This window comes from Bos indicus x Bos taurus, chromosome 10 (genome assembly GCF_003369695.1).
Source record: "Bos indicus x Bos taurus breed Angus x Brahman F1 hybrid chromosome 10, Bos_hybrid_MaternalHap_v2.0, whole genome shotgun sequence".
NCBI lineage: Eukaryota > Metazoa > Chordata > Mammalia > Artiodactyla > Bovidae > Bos > Bos indicus x Bos taurus.
Window position 1 is genome coordinate 75,311,344 of NC_040085.1, and position 19,568 is coordinate 75,330,911.

At 41.0% G+C, this 19,568-nt stretch overlaps 1 protein-coding gene and 1 long non-coding RNA gene across 2 annotated transcripts in view; one reads left to right on the forward strand and one right to left on the reverse strand.

Annotated features, from left to right (window-relative positions):
• The window catches only part of SLC10A1 (solute carrier family 10 member 1), a 23,872-nt gene continuing 4,304 nt past the window's right edge, over nt 1–19,568 (reverse strand). Inside the window, exons 2-5 of the mRNA XM_027552272.1 lie at nt 11,748–11,958; nt 4,817–4,995; nt 3,586–3,782; nt 1–1,815 (exon numbers count right to left, since the gene is read on the reverse strand). Of these exons, the coding sequence (XP_027408073.1) occupies nt 1,646–1,815; nt 3,586–3,782; nt 4,817–4,995; nt 11,748–11,958 (757 nt within the window). The 3' untranslated portion in view covers nt 1–1,645. The remainder of the gene's footprint in view (nt 1,816–3,585; nt 3,783–4,816; nt 4,996–11,747; nt 11,959–19,568) is intronic.
• LOC113899043 overlaps nt 6,087–19,568 on the forward strand; it is a 24,557-nt gene continuing 11,075 nt past the window's right edge. The window contains exon 1 of the long non-coding RNA XR_003512819.1: nt 6,087–6,810. This is a non-coding gene — a long non-coding RNA (uncharacterized LOC113899043). The remainder of the gene's footprint in view (nt 6,811–19,568) is intronic.

Genomic DNA, 19,568 nt, shown 5'->3' on the forward strand with positions numbered 1-19,568 from the left:
AATAATGAGCGTGGCTGTAATCCTAAGCAAAGTTTTAGGACCAGGTTTTACAGTTAGTTGCTTCAGTTGTGTCCAACTTCAGGTTTTGTGTGGTGTGACGTAATTTTTTTTTTTTGCTGTGTTGTAAGGCATAAGAATCTTTGTTATCGGACAGGGATTGAACCCCTGCCCCCTGCAGTGGAAGTGTGAAGTCCTACTAATCACTGGACCACCAGGGAACTCCCTGTAATTACTTTTCTATATATAGTTGGCCCATGAACAATGCAGGTTTGATCTGCATGGGTTTGCTTATACACAGACTTTCAATAAATACCTCTTGCTGTATTCCATGGTCCATGGTTGGTTGAATCAGTTGATGTGAAATCTCAGATACAGAGAGCTGACTAAATTATACTTGAATTTTCAGCAACATGGAGATTGGCTATTCAGGGTTCAGCTTGGTCCTCTAAGGGAAATTTGAGTGTAATATATCTCAAGTTCAGCCATACTTAACTCAAAAAGCTGAACTTAATATTCTTCCTAACCAGGTCTAGTAGATGATGTCAGCTAGATATGAGAGAAAACAATTTGAACAGATAAGTAAATGTAGGTAGAATGTAAGGTTGATAGGTGGCAGATATCTTTACAATTTTTTAAAAAACAAATTAGCATTTTTAAGAGGTGGTTAATGACCCAAGTTGGTGTTCTGTTGGGAGTAGTGATAGTTCTGGAGATTTGCCAGATGGATGCAAAGATGTTTACTTGCCTTGGTTTCCATTGTACTTAATCACATTAAGGGATATGAAATTCACAAGGAATCGAGGTATAGTCAGCTGTTTGCAAGTGTTTTTATTTATCTTTGACTTAATGTGCCTGTGTGTGTATGTGTTTGCCTATGAGCAGTATAGAAAATGTCTAAATTTCATTGGGAAAAATTGGAAATTTAAGAATTTCAGTACTTTGAAGTTAGCAATCACTAATTTTGGCAATAGTTTACTCTCAATTTTAAATTTGAACATAACGTGAAAACTGCTGATACCTAATGAATTGATGGGGTAGATTATTAGATTAGAGAAACTATTCTCTTGGTATTTATACTTCTCCTTCCTTTTCTTTTTTAAAGCTCTCTTCCAGAATTGTGTTCTCCAGAATGTCCTTTCATTTCAGAATGGTTGTGAGTTTGTCTTAGCCAGTTGGTGTCATGTTCTCAGTAGCTTTGGTGCCAATGATGTCAAAAGGGAAAGAATGGGATCTAGATTTTTCTAAATCTAAAGGTTAGAAATGACTTCTGAAGTCTACTAATCCTACAATACTCTGAGCGTCTTATTTCCCTTTTGGGTCACAAAACTGGGAACGGAATTTTAATATTTGATTTTAGGGTGAAAGCCCATTTACTGACCAGCTCAGAAATTGCTTTTTTATGCCTTTTAGGCACTGTTATAGGGATGCAAAGGCAGCTTTGGTGCCTGCCTTTGTAGGGCTGTCCTTGAATAAGTCTTTGATTTTTTAAAACAGGTATCAAGTCCTGAGCTGAGGACAGGTAAGCCTTGCGGGGTAGACTCCCACTTTGTTCTCCATGCAAGGCTTAATGATTCTGATAGTTTATGCTGGAAATGCTGGAGAGAGACTAATCACACCACAGGTGGATCCTCTTTCTGCTCTCTCTTCAGTTTGCCATGTTGAGTTGCTCAGTTGCCTTCTGACCAGAATCCAGCTCTTTGGGGAAGCCTGAAGTAAACCCAATATTGCACTCCTCCCCTTTGTAAGTGCCATTTCCCAGAGCTGTTGGGAGGGTTTCTTCAGTTGCATCAACTTTGTAGGTCATTTTTGTGTCATCTGTAAAGTTGAAAAGGGTCATGGGTTAGGAAGAACAAAAGAGTGATTAAGAAACTTGTTCTGTCTGGGGGATAATATCAACTTCCCTTAGGGTGTGCTGTTTTTTTTTTCTCTTATCTCTTGACCACCTCTCTCCCCATGACTTAGTCAAACTGAGGAAAAATTAGGTTTCACCTCAACAACTCTAATGATAATACTCGTAACAAAGGGTCTAATAAAGAGCAGTAAGGTCTAGAGAGCACTGACTCTGCTTCACTCCGTCTCTATCATCTTAGTACAAGTGGTACAGTTGGGGAGTTGAGTCCATGTAAGCAATGGTTGACTTGCATTCTGGGACCAGTGGGGGCAGGGAGCAAAGCACTGTCAGTGAGAAGTCTTCCCAGAGGTGTTTCCATTACGCCTGTCGTGATGTTGGGTTTACTTCTGCCTACATGGTGGTAGCAAGGAGAGATGCTTAGGGTTCACTTTTCCCATTTTCCCATCTTTCTAGAAGGGTCCAAAGCACAAAAACTGACAGATCCTTAAACTTGAACACTACTTGGGCCCAGACAGTATGTGAGATGAGTAATTTTCACTTAGTTTTCTCCCAAGGAATCTTCCTACATACATTGATTTCTAGAGCCAGAAGCTATAAAATATGGCCTCTTGGCATTTCAGCCCTTTCTGGTACTAAAACCGCAAGCCTGGGGATCTGGAATTTTTTTGTTAAGAGGGTGGAAATCTTGAATGGTAACAAATAGCTTGAGTTGATCTTAGAGAAGTATCAGACTGCATGCTTATCTATAGCTCTAGTTTTCAAGCAGAGCTGAGTAAAAATGGTTCATAAGTAATGATCAGTTATTTATTGGTTTCTTTTTGGCTGCTTGATAACCAAGATTACATCTTTTAAGTTACTGTAAGTCTTCATTTGCTACTGTAAGATAAATTCCACCAGGGTAAGTTTCTTTCTCCTAGGGTGTGATTCAGGCTCTGGGTCTTGAAGAGGTCTTAAGACATCTTCAAGTTTATAGGAAGTTGAGTCAGTTGAAGAATGAGTGGTTAAGATGAATATACTAATGTTTAGAGTTACAAAATACTGAAATATGTTACCAAATGAGATTGAGTTTTCTGGGTTTGAAAAAAGATACTGAAGAAAAAAAAAGATTTGATGTTCACTTTGAGGAAAGGAGTCAGTGGGCTTTCTTGAAGTTTGTATCTTGAAGAGAATGAATACTCTTGAGCATCTTAAAAAAGAGATGCTATGGGCTAGGAATTTGTTAATCCAGTAGTAATTAGATTAAATCTAGATTAGTAGTTGACTTATTGTTACTGTGTAACCAGAGTTGGAATCCTCATTTTTTGGTTCTGGTTTATTAGACTGCGTTGCTTTCATGTTTTCCCTCATAAAGCAATGCCAATGGTGCTGGGGCTCTGACCTGGTTTCATGGCTTGAGAACCTACTCTTAACACAGAATCTTACTGATCTCATAACCATGTAATGCTTAAGACAGTTCTGTCTGATTCATCCGCATGGTCTCCCCAGTTAAAGCAGCCCAAATCCCCTCTGTTCCATGAGGCAAAGTCCACAGCTTACTCTCCCAGCGAAAATGAGATGCACTAACTATGGGTAGTTTGATTCTTTGAAATTCCTTCCTGCACATTGGTGCTGTCTGGTTCCTAATGACTTTATGGGTTACAGCCCCTCTTGAAAGGTCCTTGCCAGAGACAGTTGCTGGTGAAATCATGTCCCAGGTGAGAGTAGAGCTCAAAGGGGAATGATTCAGTACTTACCTCTGGGAGTCTTGAATTTCTCATAGCACCTAAAGATGGCAACAAGGAGAAGCCCTTCTCCAACCTGGAAAATCATATACAGGAGAGGAAAGAAGAAAAGTGGTCCGATGACTTCAGGGGGGAAGGTCACATTGAGGATGGTGGAGCAGAGTTGAATATTTTGGCATCCAGTCTCCATGCTAACTGTGCGTTTGCATCTGTTTTGATTAAAAAACAACCAAATGCCTTCAGAGAAGGGACATAAGGGTGCAACTTCACTTGGTCATCTTTCTCCCAAATACTTTATAAGAGAGACTGACAGTCCAACACAGAAAGATGGAACTGAGCCATGTGCACAGGGTTTTGAGAAAAGTCAAATTGACCCATTTCTTAGGTCACTAATCCAGCTTTGTGGAAAATGGTGACTAGTAGGTCCATGTGGGGAGTTTTTAATGAGGGAATTTTTGATTAGCTTAGAAATCTACAGTTTGTCACTTGTGGAATTACCAAAATGAAGTTTGGGGAAAATGTCTGGCTACGGGGAGAAAAGATCTGAGCCAGTATTGTTCATTGGCACATGCTGAGTTACATACAGGACAATTAGGATTTCAGCATAAAGTAAAAGATTGTCTAAATGTCTGGGAACCTTGTTCTGTGGTCCGATTTCTGGCTTGGATGTCTTCACAACTGAAAGTTTGGTTCCATTATCTGCCTTGAGAACACATTCTCTTGCTTTACACTTTATGGGCTAAAGAATGTACTGTTACATTTAATACAACATTTTATTCACTGAATTGCAATTAGTGATTAAAATAGTTCTTTGCTAAAAAATTGTAAGCATGGTCTCTGCACATTTATTATAAAGTTGCCACCCCAAGGTGGTGTGTTACAACTAAAACCTAGACAGAAAAGGAGGCAAAGGGGAAGGGATCCTTTTCCTCATCAAGGCTTGTCATGAAGACATGGAGCTATTCCGCTGCCGTTTACTGCCAGGGAGTTGGGCAGGTGGTGGAGTCTAGGCTCTGCTAGGGAGCACTTCGCCATGAACTGTTCCTCTTTGTGTGATTAGATACCTTTGGATTTTGTTTCTCTGTGTTATTCATCCAGTACCTCCCCACTGTTCCTCAGTCCAATTGCCTTGTTCCATTTTTGCATTTGAATATATTGCTTAAAAATTATTTTCCCCAGATTGTGGATCTTATCTTTTTCCTGAAAGGCGTGGGACAGTGGGACCTAAAACAATAATACCTACCGTCCGTTGAGGCAAAAAAGAGCAGAGAGAAGGTAGCCTAGCAGGAAGCCGATGAAAGGCATCAGGGAGGAGGTGGCCAGCAAGTGTGGTGTCATGACAAATAAGATGCTCTTGCCCACGTTGATGGCGGAGAGCACTACAACAGCCACACTGCACAGAAGCAGGAGGATGATCCCTCCCTGCGAATAAGGACAAGAAGAAAAGGCAGTTAGAAGGGTGTGGGGATATGGAGGAGCACAGAGAGCTAGGGAAGCGCTGGTGGATACCGAAGGTGGAAAACATTTTAATAAACATATTTGAAGTGAAAGGGAGTACGCAAGACCTTTATCATCATCTTGGATTTCTTACCTGTAGCTGGGCAGCTTGCTGGCGGTCATAGGTCTGATTACCTTGTTACTGAAAGCTCAGCCAGACATAGTTTCTGATAGACATCTCTGAGTAGCAGGTTTTCAGTGAAGTGCTGTGACTCTGAAGGATGAGACTATTCAGCCCTCCGGCAAAGTGGGTATTGTAAATGAAAGTTCTCTTTACGCATCCCAACAATGCTTTGGATGCTCTGGATATCTTGGAACTGAGTAGAAGCTGTTCTTAGAACTTGTGGTACTTGTCTTAAATACCTCTTTTATGGGTAGGGACTTCATCTATTTTAGGATGAATCTGATTTCTGGAAGTTGCCAAAAATCATTTGAAGCAATGCTGGTTAAAGCAGGTAATGAAGTCAGATAATGTGCTTTTAGATCTGAATGATGTATAGGGATGAGTGCTTTTCTTGAGTGACTTGCAAATTGGGATGATAGGAAAGTTCCTAAAAAGAGTTTCAAATAGCTCAGGTAATGAATCTTTAGAAACAGTGCAGGTCCACCCTACCCCAGGTGAGAGCTGTGAAAGCAACTGTCATCAGGAGCAATGGTATGTTTTTTTTTCTTTTAAGATTATGATTTTATAGTTGGATCTTCCATACCACTTAGAATTTTCAGTAGGCAATTTATCATGAAATTAGAATGTTAAGAATTTTCTCTACTAAGGAGGATTCAAGGTTTCAAAGAGTGTTACATGTCTGCATTTTAGAGTGACATCTAAACTGATGAAAATGCATGCATAAACTTAAGCTCTGTCCCTCTTATCTTCTGAGTTGTGGTGTTTAGTCACTAACTTGTGGCCGACTCTTTGCAACCCAATGGACTGCAACCACCAGGCTCCTCTGTCCATGGGATTTCCCAGGCAAGAATACTGGATGGGTTGCCATTTCCTTCTCCAGGTGATCTTCCTGACCCGGGGATTGAACCCTCATCTCCTGCACCAGCAGGCGGATTCTTTATCCCTGAGCTACCAGGGAAGCCTTTTCTGAAATACAAGTGTGTGCAGCAAACCTTCCTTGAACTTACTGTGTTCTGTAATGGTTATGGTTCCATTTCCAGCTCATTTCACACCTGTGTTTGGTATTTCCTAATGCAATTTTTTAAAAAAAATGTAAAATATATAGAACACACAAGTTGTCATTTTAACCTTTTTTGAGTGTATAATTCAGTGGCATTAATTACATTCACAGTGTTGTCCTAGTGACAGTTTAACGTTTATTTATGTTGCTCTACTTGTAACTGCGCAGTTCGGTGTTTCTAAATCATGTTGCAACTGATAATCATATAAAACAGCACCTGTACTGTTGGTGGTCCTGTCCCAGGATAGGAAGGAATCTCACTAGTAATGACTTAAGTTTTATTGAGAGACTATTAACTGATACAACTGACAGGGAGGCCTGGAGTGCTGCAGTCCATGGGGTTGCAAGAAGTCAAACATGACTGAGTAACAACAAAAATTAACTGATAAACTGCTTAGTTCACCCTTGGGTTTTGAGTTAATTTCTCCTTTTGGATTTTTTGCCTCTTGGGTTTGTCCTCTACCTGATGTCCAGATTTTGTTCTGAAGAGGGTAATGAAGAATGTAGGAGGTATTGGGCTACAAGGATTGTGAATCCGGAAGCCCTCTTTGTCTGCGTGAGTATTAATCTCAAGCCCTCATTCTCATTCTCCCATTCTTGGGGCCTTTAGAGTGGTGGTGAGCATAGACATTGATGTGACCCAGGTGTGAAAACTGGCTTAGCCCTCCTCAAGATATGTAAACTGGTGAGTCCTTCAGCTTTTGGAATGAGGTTGACAACACAGCACCTAGCATCTTAGAACCACTGACTGCTTTGTAGCTTGTAGGGAAAGGAGTGGAGTGTAATATCTCACAGTTTCTTGTCACTCGGATCTCCTGTCCATGACCTCTTGCTAAGAAGAGAGGCCACAGTAGTTGTTTGTTCATAGGTGACCATGTTTTCTGTCACCTGCATTGCCCTGTCATTGCTGACTAAAGCTGTGATGAGTGTCTGTCCATTCATGGGCAGCCAGCTCAGCTTGCCAGGGATCCAGGAGATAACCTGGCCTAACTCTTCCCATGTAGGTGACCTGGTTGGTGAGCGACCCAACGAGGAAATCAATTCTCTCATTTAGGGAGTTTGTAGAGTTACAGAGAAGGGGAGGCAAGAGCAGAGACAAGTGTGAAAATTTTGACATGGAGGCCCGCAGGCTGCAGAAGTCACAAGGTGGCATAAACTGAGACAAAGGAGAGTCAAGTCTTCGGTCAGTAGCAACAGGTATGGGGAAAGCATAGGTAGCGTGGTTGAGTCAATGTCAGGGTGGGATCCTTATAATGAGAGTGGTGAGTGGCTTATGCTGAGTGGCACCTGGACTGTGTCATGCTCAGGTTCACCAACTTTCTAACCACATAGGCTTGAATAAACTCCTGCATGGGTGAGTTACAGTATTATTTGAATTACCTTTCCAAATGGTGAAAGTGTTGCTCAGTTGTGTCTGACTCTGTGACCCCCCTGTAGCTTGCCAGTATCCTCCGTTCATGGGATCTTCCAGGCAAGAACACTGGAGTGGGTTGCCAGTTCCTTCTCCAGGGGATCTTCTAGACCCAGGTCTCCCACATTGCAGGCAAATGCTTTACCATCTGAGCTACCAGGGTAGCCCAAATAGGGCATCCTTAAAATTGTATCTTGGTGTGTCCAAATGTGACCTCTCACTAGGGAATGCTACTGGTTGAGCAGAGTTTGAACAGATAGCTTCTGTCAGAGCCAGTTATCAGAAGTTGGGTAATTTTGATTTGAAAGTCTCTAGGAGTGTTCGGTATGCAAAGAAGCTGGGACAGTTGTTCCAGCTTGTAACTCACTACATTATGAATTGGGAAGATTAAGAATGAGCATAGTCCTCAAAGAAATGTAAAAGCAAGAAAATTTCAGCCTTTACATCTTGGCCACTCACTTTTATCTGCAACCTCATGGGAATGATATCTTGTTTGGGAGCAATTGATTAATGGAGCTGTTGCCCTTCTGCTTGTCTAACCTTGGAGGTTTGGCCAGCGGCAAAGCAGGTCCTAAGGTACACTTATATTTTATGTGATTCTTTGTTACTGGCTCCTGTCCTTCCTGTCCAGGTGTATCTCAGCCCTTTTAATGTTCTCTGGGGTCATTTACTGTAGAATTGAGTCATGGATGTGTAACAAAACAGGAATGAGAGACATTCCCTGGGCCTCAGTTATTCTATATATAAAATGAGAATAAGGCAGGAGACTACCTCATCTTGAAGCCCTCTCTAGCCTTAAGATCTGAGATTCTTTTTTCCATCCTCAGAACACTTTAAAAAAAAAAATTGAAGTGTACTTGATTTACAGTGTTGTGTTAATTTCTGCTGTACAGCAAAGTGACTCAGATACATTTCACATTCTTTTACATTTCCTCACAGGATAGTGAATATAGCTGACAGTGCTATGCAGTGGGCCCTTGTCCATCCATCTGTATACATCAGTTTACTAACCCCAAACCCCCATTCCATCCTTCTGTACTGCCCCTCTCCCTCTTGGCAACAAGTCTGTTCTCTATGTCTGTGAGCCTGTTTCTGTTTCACAGTTAAGTTCATTCATGTCATATTTTAGATTCCACGTATAAGTGATCTCTTAGAGTATTTGCCATTCTCAGAAGAATACTTAGATCAGGAGACACGTTATATCAGTTGCTTTTGGGGTTCTAGTCTCTGGTTTCACCTACAAAGTGGAGGAGGGCAAAGTTGCTTTAAGTGATATCGGGGTCATTTCACTTTTTTTTTTTTTTTGTGTGTCCTTAAAGATGTCTTTTTTTTTTTTTCATTTCACATTTTTATCTTCTGTGTGATATATTTTTCCTTTTGTTTCTACATTCCACAAGCTCTTCAGTAAGTGAGATGACAGGTTCATGTTTCTGGTTTTTTGTTTGTCTACTCATGTGTGGGAGAGACAGGATTTGTCCTCTATTCCTTTGTTTATTCTCAGGCATTAGATGTGAGTGTTAGAGAATTCAGTGTTAAGACACAGCCTTAGGATCTTCTTGCAGGTGTGTGGGGAATAAAAACAAGTGGTATTTTTAATACGAATACAATAAATGCTACAAGGATGTTGGGTGATGAGGGAGCAAATAGGACACACATTCTGTCCAAGCTTGTGGGTTGAGAACAGCTTCCCAGAGCAGGTGCTAATCGTGTTGAGACTTGAAGGATGTGTCCAGTTGAAAGGTGGTGGTGAGGGAGGTGGGATTTTGGAGAGAGGAGTATTCCAGGCAGAGGGAAGGGCATGTGCAAAGAAAAGAGCTAACACTGGAGAGGTTGGTTGAGACCAAATTAAGAAAGGGCTGAGGAGCCTCATGACTCGTGGGGTAGAATAAGGAACCAGTGAGGGGCTTTAAGCAATAGAGTGACATGATAGTTTGTTCTTTCCAGACTCAGGTTAAAATTAGGTAAGGGAACCAGGTTAGAAGACGGAGTAGCTTAGTGAGAGAGGAGAGTGGCCTGAATGAAGACAGTGGATATGGAGAAACATGGACTCAAGCAAAAGAAGGCAGAACTGGCAATTGGTGATTAGTGTGGGTGGGGAGGGAGAGAGGACGTGGAGAATGGCTTTCTGGTTTCTGGCTCAGGCAGTTGGGCACATTAAATGCTTCATTGAGATGACGACACAGGGAGGAGGGAAGAGCAAGTTTGAGGAAATGGTTTAAATTTAAAACATACTGAGTTTTAAATGCCTGAGGCATATTCAGTAGAAAGATTTGGTAGTTAATACATGGATTCTGGAGTCAGGAGAGCTGTGAGCGCTGAAGATACTGTTCTGGTGGTCATCAGCTTGTAGATGGCTGTTGAGATGGGCCAGATCTCATGGTGGGAAGGTCCCAGGCGTAGGTAAGAAAAGCAGAAACCTTGGGCTGAATGCAGAGAAGTAACCTTTGCCACAGGAACTCACAAGGGAGTTTGAAAAGAAATGCCAGAGAGGTGGTAGGAAAGCAGGTGCCCTGTCACTGAAGCTGAGGAGAAAGATTTCTGAGATGGAGGCAGTGGTCAGCCATATCAAAAACCACTAAAAGAATAGTTGAGACATGTCTGTTGGATTTGGTGAAGAAAGTGGAGCAAGGGGTCATCAAAATGTGAGTGGATGGGAGACTGAGGAGTAGACACTGATTGATGAGGGTTGTCACTGGAGAACAGCCCTGGGGGCTGGGTGGGAGTGGAAGGTAGGTGGGGGCAGTGGATGTCTGCTGGGAGCATGGCTAGGAAGGGGAGGAAAGACAGGTGTTGGCTGAAACAGGAAGTCCAGTCCAGTGACTACTTACTGAAAAAAAGGAGAGATGTAAACCAGAACTGATGTTGATTGGGAAGAATTAATACGGTGTCATTCTAAAAATGAGAGTGAGGAGGAGGCTGTGGGAATAAGAGGATGTGATGAATAAAAGATTACTGAGAAGCAAGGGTGAAAACAGAAGATGCTGTCCAGAGCAGAGTGGGGTGACCAGCCATTTGGCAGGAGACTTCACATCTTCCAACAGGTCGGGAGGGGAACTGTGGCCGTGGTATTAGGACTGCACCAGGGCAAGGGCAAAAATCTACCTTTGACAATGGCACTGTGAAAATGGAAAGACCCTGGAAATCTGACCAAACCTCTGTTCCAGGCCTAAAGCTGCTGCCAAGCCTTGCGCTTCCAAGTAGTGTACCCTGTAGACCGGCTCAAAGGCATAGATCCAGGGGCAGGAACAAAAACAGGCCTTCAGGATGCAGAGTTTATCCCGAGGACCAGGTTGGCACTTGGATCCCAGGGGTGAGCAGTGAACCAGAGGAGAGACTGATGGGGAGTGAGCTCCAAGGTCATAAGAGTTGGCAGAGGGAGCTCTCTAAGGGTCTGGTTTTTCCAAGGCAAGGCAGTGGTATGGTGCCCTCATGGCACTCCCCCACACCCTTTGGGACCAACTCTCCACTTCCTCCATCCCATTCCCAAAGCGCTGTGAGTGTGCCTCCCAGCTCTTCTGGTCTCTTCCCCTCCACCTTCTTATCTAGTCAGCCATGTTTGCCTTTGGTCTCCCTCTGAACTCCTCTATTCAGACATTTCCTTAGGCTTACCCAAATCTGACCCTTTATTCATGGTCTCGCTCAAGACCACCCCTCCTTCCATCCTCCAGAGAAGCCTTTCTTGACTACCTGGCCCTTCTTAACCTTACCTTCCTTGCATTCTGCCAATGCCTGACTATACACTCTTGTGTCTTGTTTCTCACGTGTTACTGATTTTCTGTGATTAAACTCTTTGAGGACAGTGAATCCTTAGTAGCATAAAATGTAACATCTAGTAGGTACATGATAAAAAATTATCAAAATGGTTGTATGTTGTGTGTGGTGTTTTCCTTTTTTTCCTGCTAACGCTTCAAAAATACTCTCATATGCATTACAATCTCATGAAGTAGGTTGTATCAATAGCAGACTTTTTTTTAATCAAGGAAAGAAAACTGACACAGAAGAAGCCCAAATGACTCGGATCAAGCCATTTACTGCTATGATGGTGGGGTTCTCACTCCCTGCCCAGACCCCCAGGTTCTTACCTTGGTGACATAGCGTACGTATTGTGGCCGTTTGGATTTGAGGATGATGCCTATGGTGCAAGGGATGAGAATCAGGATCAGTGATATCATGATGCCGCCGTAGGGCACCTTGTCCTTCAGGGACCCATCATAGATGCCCCTGGAGTAAAGGTACAGGAGGAGGGGCATCATGCCCAGGGCGAAGAAGGTGGAGCAGGTGGTCATCACGATGCTGAGAGGGAGACATAGGAAAAATGGAGAGAGAGAGGGCGCTCATTAATTCAGGCATACCTCATTTTATTGCAGTTCACAGTTGTGTTTTTATAAATGAGCCTTCATGGCAGTCCTGCATCAAGCAAGTCTATTGGTGCTGTTTTTCCAACAGCATTTGCTCACTTGGTGTCTCGTCGTGTTTTAGCAAGTCTTGCAGTATTTCACGCTTTTTCATTGTATTTGTCACAGTGATTTTTGATATTACTATTGTAATTGTTTAGGGGCACTGTGAGTCATGCTCATGTAAGATGGTGAATTTCAAGGATATAAATGTGTGTGTTTTGACTGCTCCCCCTTTTCTCTCTCCTCAAGCCTCCTTGTTTCTTGAGACATAATACTGAAATTAGGCCAATTACAAACCCCACACTGGTCTCTTAAGTGTTCAAGTGAAAGGTAGGGTCAGATGTCTCTTATGTTTTTAAGTTAAAAGGTAGAAATGTTTACTCTTAGGAGATTCTGTGGAAATCCCAGGCAGGCTGAAGGCCAGGCCTTTTGCACCAAACGCCAGTTGTAAGTGCAAGGGCAAAGTTCTTGAAGAAAATTATAAGTGCTACCCTAGTGAACTTACGAATGAGAAGAAAGCAAAACAGCCTTATGGAGAAAGTTGTAGTGATCTAAAGAGACCATCAAACCAGCCACAACAGTCCTTTAAGCCAAAGCTTGATCCAGATCAAGGCCTGAACTCTCTTCAATTCTAGGAAGGCTCAGAGAGGTGAGGAATCTGCAGAAGAAACATGGATGTTTCTTGCCATATGCATATATGTGCAAGTGCAGGGTGAAGCAGCAAGTTATCCAGAAGATCTTCCTAAGATCATCAGTGAAGATGGCCATGCTAAAGAGATTTTCAGTGCAGATGAAACAGTGTTCTATCAGAAGAAGATGCATCTACAGCTGCCATAGATAGTAACTCCTCTGATGGATCTGTGCAAAATTAACAAAATCTTCAGGAAAGGATTCACTATTCTAGATGGCCATTCATGATTCCTGGAAAGAGGTCAAAATATCAGTGTTACAGGAGTTTAAAAGAAGTTAATTTCAAGCCTCGTGGATGACTGAGCAATTCAAGACTAGAGGAGGAAGCAACTACAGACGTGACTGTGGTGAAAATAGCAAGAACTAGAAGTGGAGCCTGAAAATGTGACTGAATTGCTGCAACGCATGGTAAAACTTGAATGGATAAGGAGTTGCTTCTTGAAATTGCCACAGCCACCCTCACCTTCAGCAGCCACCATCCTGATCAACATTGAGGCAACACCCTTTACTGGCAAAAACATTACAACTTGCTGAAGGCTCAGATCATGGTTAGCATTTCTTAGCAATAAAGTATTTTTAAATTAAGATATGCAAATTTTTTTAGACACAATGCTATTGTACCTTTAATAAGTCACAGTATAGTTTAAAAGTAACATGTATATGCACCAGGAAACCAAAAAATCCACATGACTTACATTATTGTGATATTCTGCTTTATGGTAGTGGTAGGGAAATGAATTTGCAGTATCTCCAGGGTATGCCTGTACTATTTGTGGAGTGCCTGCTGTGTGCCAGGCGTGGCGTGAAGAATCTTACATGCATTGCTTTGTTTCCTCTTCCCAGTAGTTTGAGGAGGTAAGCATACGATCTCCTTTTTACTGATGAAGAGGAAGCTGGGGACTTGAAGGATCACAAAGGTGGGAAGGCTGAGATTTGAACCCAGGTCCCTGTACACTTCACTGTGAAAGGAGCCATTTTGATCTCCTCCGTAATAGAACTCTTTTTGCTCTCTATACTTGTACATATGCACAGCCCATTTTGAAAAAAGCTGTGCGATCCCATCACTAACTATAGCCCGTTGGGTTGTAGAATAACACCTGATCTACAGTGGCTAAGTGCCTGCCTTTAGAGTCTAGGGCATGGCTGGACATAGTGGTTCTGACTAAAATAACAAAGATTAAGCACATCAAGAACATTTTCTCTCAGGGAGTTTGAACGTATACACAATTATAGAGCACTTGGTCTTTGAGAGTGGGTGGCATGGGAGGGATTTCAAAAACCAAAAAAACATGCAAAGAAAAAGCAGTAAACAGAGGTTATGATTAAGTGTGAAAGTCACTCAGTCTTATCTGACTCTTTGCGACCCATAGTCCATGGGATTCTCCAGGCCAGAATACTGGAGTGGGTAACCTTTCCCTTCTCCAGGGGATCTTCCCAACCCAGGATTGAACCCAGGTCTCCCACATTGCAGGTGGATTCTTGACCAGCTGAGCCATGAGGGAAGCCCATGTGATTAAGAGGACTGTGTAAAAAAAAAAGTTGATGAAGGAGCACAATAGTGGAGTATTAGAGAAGGCAGCAACAGAGTTAGCCACTGTCAAGTGACAAGATAATCTGGTCATCAGACCTGTTTTCTATCTTGAATAATAATCTAGTCCCCAACACTTGAGGACTTCTTAGGTGGTGCTAGTGGTAAAGAACCTGCCTGCCAATAAAGGAGATGTAAGAGATGTGGGTTCGATCCCTAGGTTGGGAAGATCCCCTGGAGGAGGGCATGGCAGCCCACTCCAGTACCCTTGCCTGGACATTCCCACGGAGCCTGGCAGGCTACATTCCTGTCCAGGAGTCACAAAGAGTTGCACACAACTGAAGCAGCATGCACACGTACACACTCCCAACATTGATATTCTCATGTCCTTTATGTTTTGGCTTATCTTTAACATTATTTAAGATAAATTGTGAGTTTCAGATCCTGAATAACAATGTATCTTCCCAGTTCTCATTTGTATCCTAACTGCCCTGTTGCTGTCTGCATTTGGAATCTCATCCTTGTTAATCTCAGAACACTGTAGGAAGAGGCCCTTCAGAAAGACCAACGGGGAGAGGAAGCTGCTAGGGAACATCTTGGATTTGTAGACATTTACTTTACAATATATGCTTTGGCGTCCATTCTAGTGAGAAGGTTGGGGATGAGGGCTTGATATGACCATCAACTACATCCTAGTCCAAAGGGTCTGGAGTACAGCCATCAAGAACATAATTGGTGGATATATCACAAGGAGTCAGAAGCTGAGGAGAGACCCTCAAAAGATACTGTGGACTGAATAATGGGAACCTCCCCCCAACATAGTCATGAACACCTATAACACTTAAGCACATACTCCATCCTGTAAGAAACTGAGGGGAGGTTTCCAGGGACTAGAAACAAAAGAATGTCGAGTAGTAGGTAGGCTTGTGCTGAAGCTGCAGCATGTGGAGGAGTAGATGGTAGGGTGTTAGTCTTGGTAATCTGGTGTTTAGGTTTTAATACCCAAGGGAGGGGCCAGAATTGAGACTTTAAGCCTATGAAAAAAGGAGAGGTGAAACAAATGTTTACTCAGTAATCAATACTCCAAAAGGACTACTGGAAAAACAGAACATGTAATTCTCTTATGGGTTGAATATGAACTCATAATGGAAAAAGGAAGAATATAGTATTTTAAAATATGGGGAGATGACAGAGGATGAGATGGTTGGATGGCATCACCAACTCTTGAACAAGCTCTGGGAGTTGGTGATGGACAGGAAGAGCCTGATGTGCTGCAGTCCATGGGGTCGCAAAGAGTTTGACATGACTGAGCAACTGAACTGAACTGACTTTGGATTATGCAATGATTTCTTAGATGTGATACCTAAAGCACAGGTAACCAAAGGAAAAACAGGTAACTTTGACTTCAAAACCTAAAAAACTGCTTCAAAGGATACTCAAAATAAGTCTCCCACATAACGGGAGAAAATATTTGCAAATCGTGCAAGTGCCCAGTATCCAGAATATATAAAGAACTCGTAATTCAATAGCTAAAAAACTCCAAATAACTCAATTTAAAAATGGGCAAAGGACTTGAATAGGCATTTCTCCAAAGAAACACAGTTAGCCAACAAGCACATGAAAAGATGCTCGACACCATTAGTTATAAAAGAAATACAAATTAAAACTGATAATGAAATGATAAAGTGGTAATGAGATACCACTTCACACCCACTAGCGGAGCTAAGCAATAAAAATGATAAGTCTCGGTGAGAATATGGAGAAAGTACATACAAGTGTTCAGAGCAACATTAGTTACAGCTGAAAAGTGGAAAATAAAATATTGATGGATAAGCAAATTGTGGTGTATTCATGTAATTGAATGTTCTTCAGCCATAAAAAGCAATGAAGTACCACTATATATCAGCTATCACAAAGATGAATCTTGAAAGCATGGCAAGTGAAGGAATCAAAAACATGAAAGGCTAGGTATTATATGATTCCATTTACATGAAATCCCTAGGGACAGAAAATAGATTTGTGGTTGCTGGGGGCTGGAGAGAGAGAATGGGGAGTGACTACTAATGTGTTTAGGTTTCTTTGGGGGATGATTAAAATGTTTGGGAATTGGTGGTGATAGTTGTACAGTGTGAATATACTATAAACTACTGATTTTAAAAAGGTGAATTTTATGGTGTGTGAATTATATCTTAAAAATATTAAAAATCTAGAGGACAAAATTCATCCTTAAGAGGAAAATTTATAGCTTGAAATGTTTATAAAGGAAAAGAAGAAAGATTAAAAATTAATGAGCTAAGCATTTTATTCAAGAGTTGGAAAGAGAAACAAACCCAGTGAAAGAGAAAATATTAAAGATGAGAGAATAACCTTTAAAAATGATATAAATTGAGAATCAATTACACCAAGAGCAGGTTCTTTACAAAGTCCGATAATATAAATACTTGTGGCGAGGCTAGCCAAGAAAAAGGAAAATGGGCACAAATTGATCTTAGCATGAATGCAAAAAGAAATACAATTTCCGATACAATAGAGATTTTAGAGGACCATAGAAGAAATCAAGGATAGTCTTATATTTTCATTTTTCTATTCAGACTGAATGGACAATTTCCTGGGAAATCTACAAAAACTTAAAATGAAGTTGAAAACCTGAATCAATTTAGACTCACTAAAGACATTTAGTAAACACTTTGAAACCTATTATCCAAACAAACCTCACACAAAATGTATATGATTTTATAGTAGAGTTCTGCTAAATATTCAAAGTATAGATCGTTTCAGAGTAAAGAAAGGGGAAACATGCCCCAAATTATATATGATTAGTATGAGTTTAGAACCAAAGGTAAAAAAGTCACATTATGAGAAAGGAAAATTAGGGACCATTCTCATTTACAAACACAGGAGCAAAAGTCACAAAATGTTACCTAGTGAATCTAGCTATGCCTTTATAAAATAATACAATGAACAAAATGGGTTTATCCCAGCAATATAAAAATGGTTTAATATTAGGCAATCTACTGATATGTATCACTGCATTATTGGATTAAAGAAAAAAATGGTATAGAAAAGTGTCATTCAACAAAATCCAGTGTTCATGCATGGTAAAAATCACCACACTAGCAACAGAATGGATTCCCTTAACCTGAAAAGGATTATCTGTCCAAAAAATCTACAAGAAATAGAAAACCTAATGGTGAAAAATTAGAGGAATAAAGGAAGGATACCTGTTCTCATCACATCACCTGCTGTAAATTATAGTTTGTACGTCTTCGCTAGCATTGCAAAACGAGATAGGAAAACTAGATAGAGGGGAAAGGAAGAAACTAAAATAAGCCGATGATAGAACTGTCCACAGAGGAAATTCAAGTGAATTTCTATTTTAACTAGTAAATAGAATCCATGAAATTCTGAATACATTAGCAATAAAAAAATCAATTAAAAATTACTACAAAAAATTATTAGTAAATGAATTTTTAATTATATGGAAGAACTTCCTAATATGAAATGATTGAATGAAAGGAAACCTATACCAGTTTTGTGGATGGGAAGATGCAGTATTGATTTATAAATTTAATGCAAACTTAACCAAACTTTCAGAAATAACTTTTGTCGACTTGAGAGTTAGTCTCAAAATTCAAATGAATGAGTAAAAGGTCAAAAATAATTAACATAATTTCCAAGAATAACAAGGTAGGGCAACTCCTTTCACTTATCAAAATTTACCATAGAGTTATAAAAGAAAATGTGATATTGGTACAAGAATAGCCACATAGAAGAGAGATCTCAGACATAAACCCATGCTTATTTGAGCATCTGATCAACAAGAGGTGGTGTTACAAGTTGCTGGAAAAAAATTCACTGATCCTAGGAATTTTTTCTATTCAGGTGGAAAAGATACAATTAGATCACAGAATACATACTAATAAATTAAAGATCTTCATGTGAGATGCAAAGCTTTAAAACTTTTCAAACATAGGTGAATGTATATATGACCTTGAAGGCAGTAAAGTGTTTGTTAAATAATCCCCAAAATATAAAATGTCAAGGGAAAATATTAATACAGTTGGTTAAGTTAAAATACACAGTTTTATATCATTATCAAAACATAAGGATAAGCCCCAAACTATGAGTAGACTGTTGAAACATGTAAAAACAACAAATGACTACCAATTATTAAGAAGGAAGCACCACCATCCCATAGAAAAATAGGCAAAGGGCATTATTTTCAGAAAGGACACCCAAATGGCCAACAAGATTTGAATAGGTGCTGGACCTCCCATGAAAGTGAAAGTTGCTCAGTTGTGTCCGACTCTGTGACTTCGTGGACTGTCCATGGAATTCTCCAGGCCAGATACTGGAGTGGGTAGCCTTTCTCTTCTCCAGGGGATCTTCCTGACCCAGGAATCGAACCCAGGTCTCCTGCATTGCAGGTGGATTCTTTACTAGCTGAGCTATCAGGGAAGCCTATGATGAATTAAATTTAAAACCACCATGACATTTCATTTTATACAGATGATGACACAGAGAAACAGGGATCTTCATACACTGCCCTGGGGAGTGAGATGTAGAACAACTAGTCTGGATAGATGAAGACGTGTGAACCTCAAGACCCAGCAGTCCTGTGTTCCTGTATGCTCTCACATGTGATCATAGGGGTAGCAGGCACAAGACTTGCTTAAACAGGAAAGCCGCATAAACGCCTGCCAACAGGACAATGCAAACAAACTATGGTGGTTGCGGTTTAGTCACTAAGCCGTATCTGACTCTTGCAGCCCTGTGGACTGTAGCCTGCCAGGCTCCTCTGTCCATAGAATTTTCCAGGCAAGAATACTGGAGTGGGTTGCCATTTCCTTCTCCAGGGGCTCTTCCTGACTGGGGATTGAACCCGGGTCTCCTTCACTGCAGGCATACTCTTAACTGACTGAGCTACCAGGGAAGCCTGGTACAAACTATTCTGCAGTTCAAATGCACAAAATAGCTCTTTTATTTTTAAACCTATCATCTCAAAGAAAGCAAGTTGTCAAATGATATGGGTAGTATGATACAGTTCATATAAAGTTTAAAAACAACAAATGCAGGAGTGTATCTTGCTGGTGGATATATACATACATAGTAATAGTATAATATAAAATATAAAAGGGTTTGTGGAAGGGCTGAAAGTCAAATCCTGGGAGGTGCTCCTTGAGTGTAGGAAGAGGGGAATGAGATTGGGGAGGGCATTCGGTAGGCTACACAGCGCTTAGCTGTTGACCTCTGCCTAGGAGAAAGGCCACACATGAAACTCGTGTGCT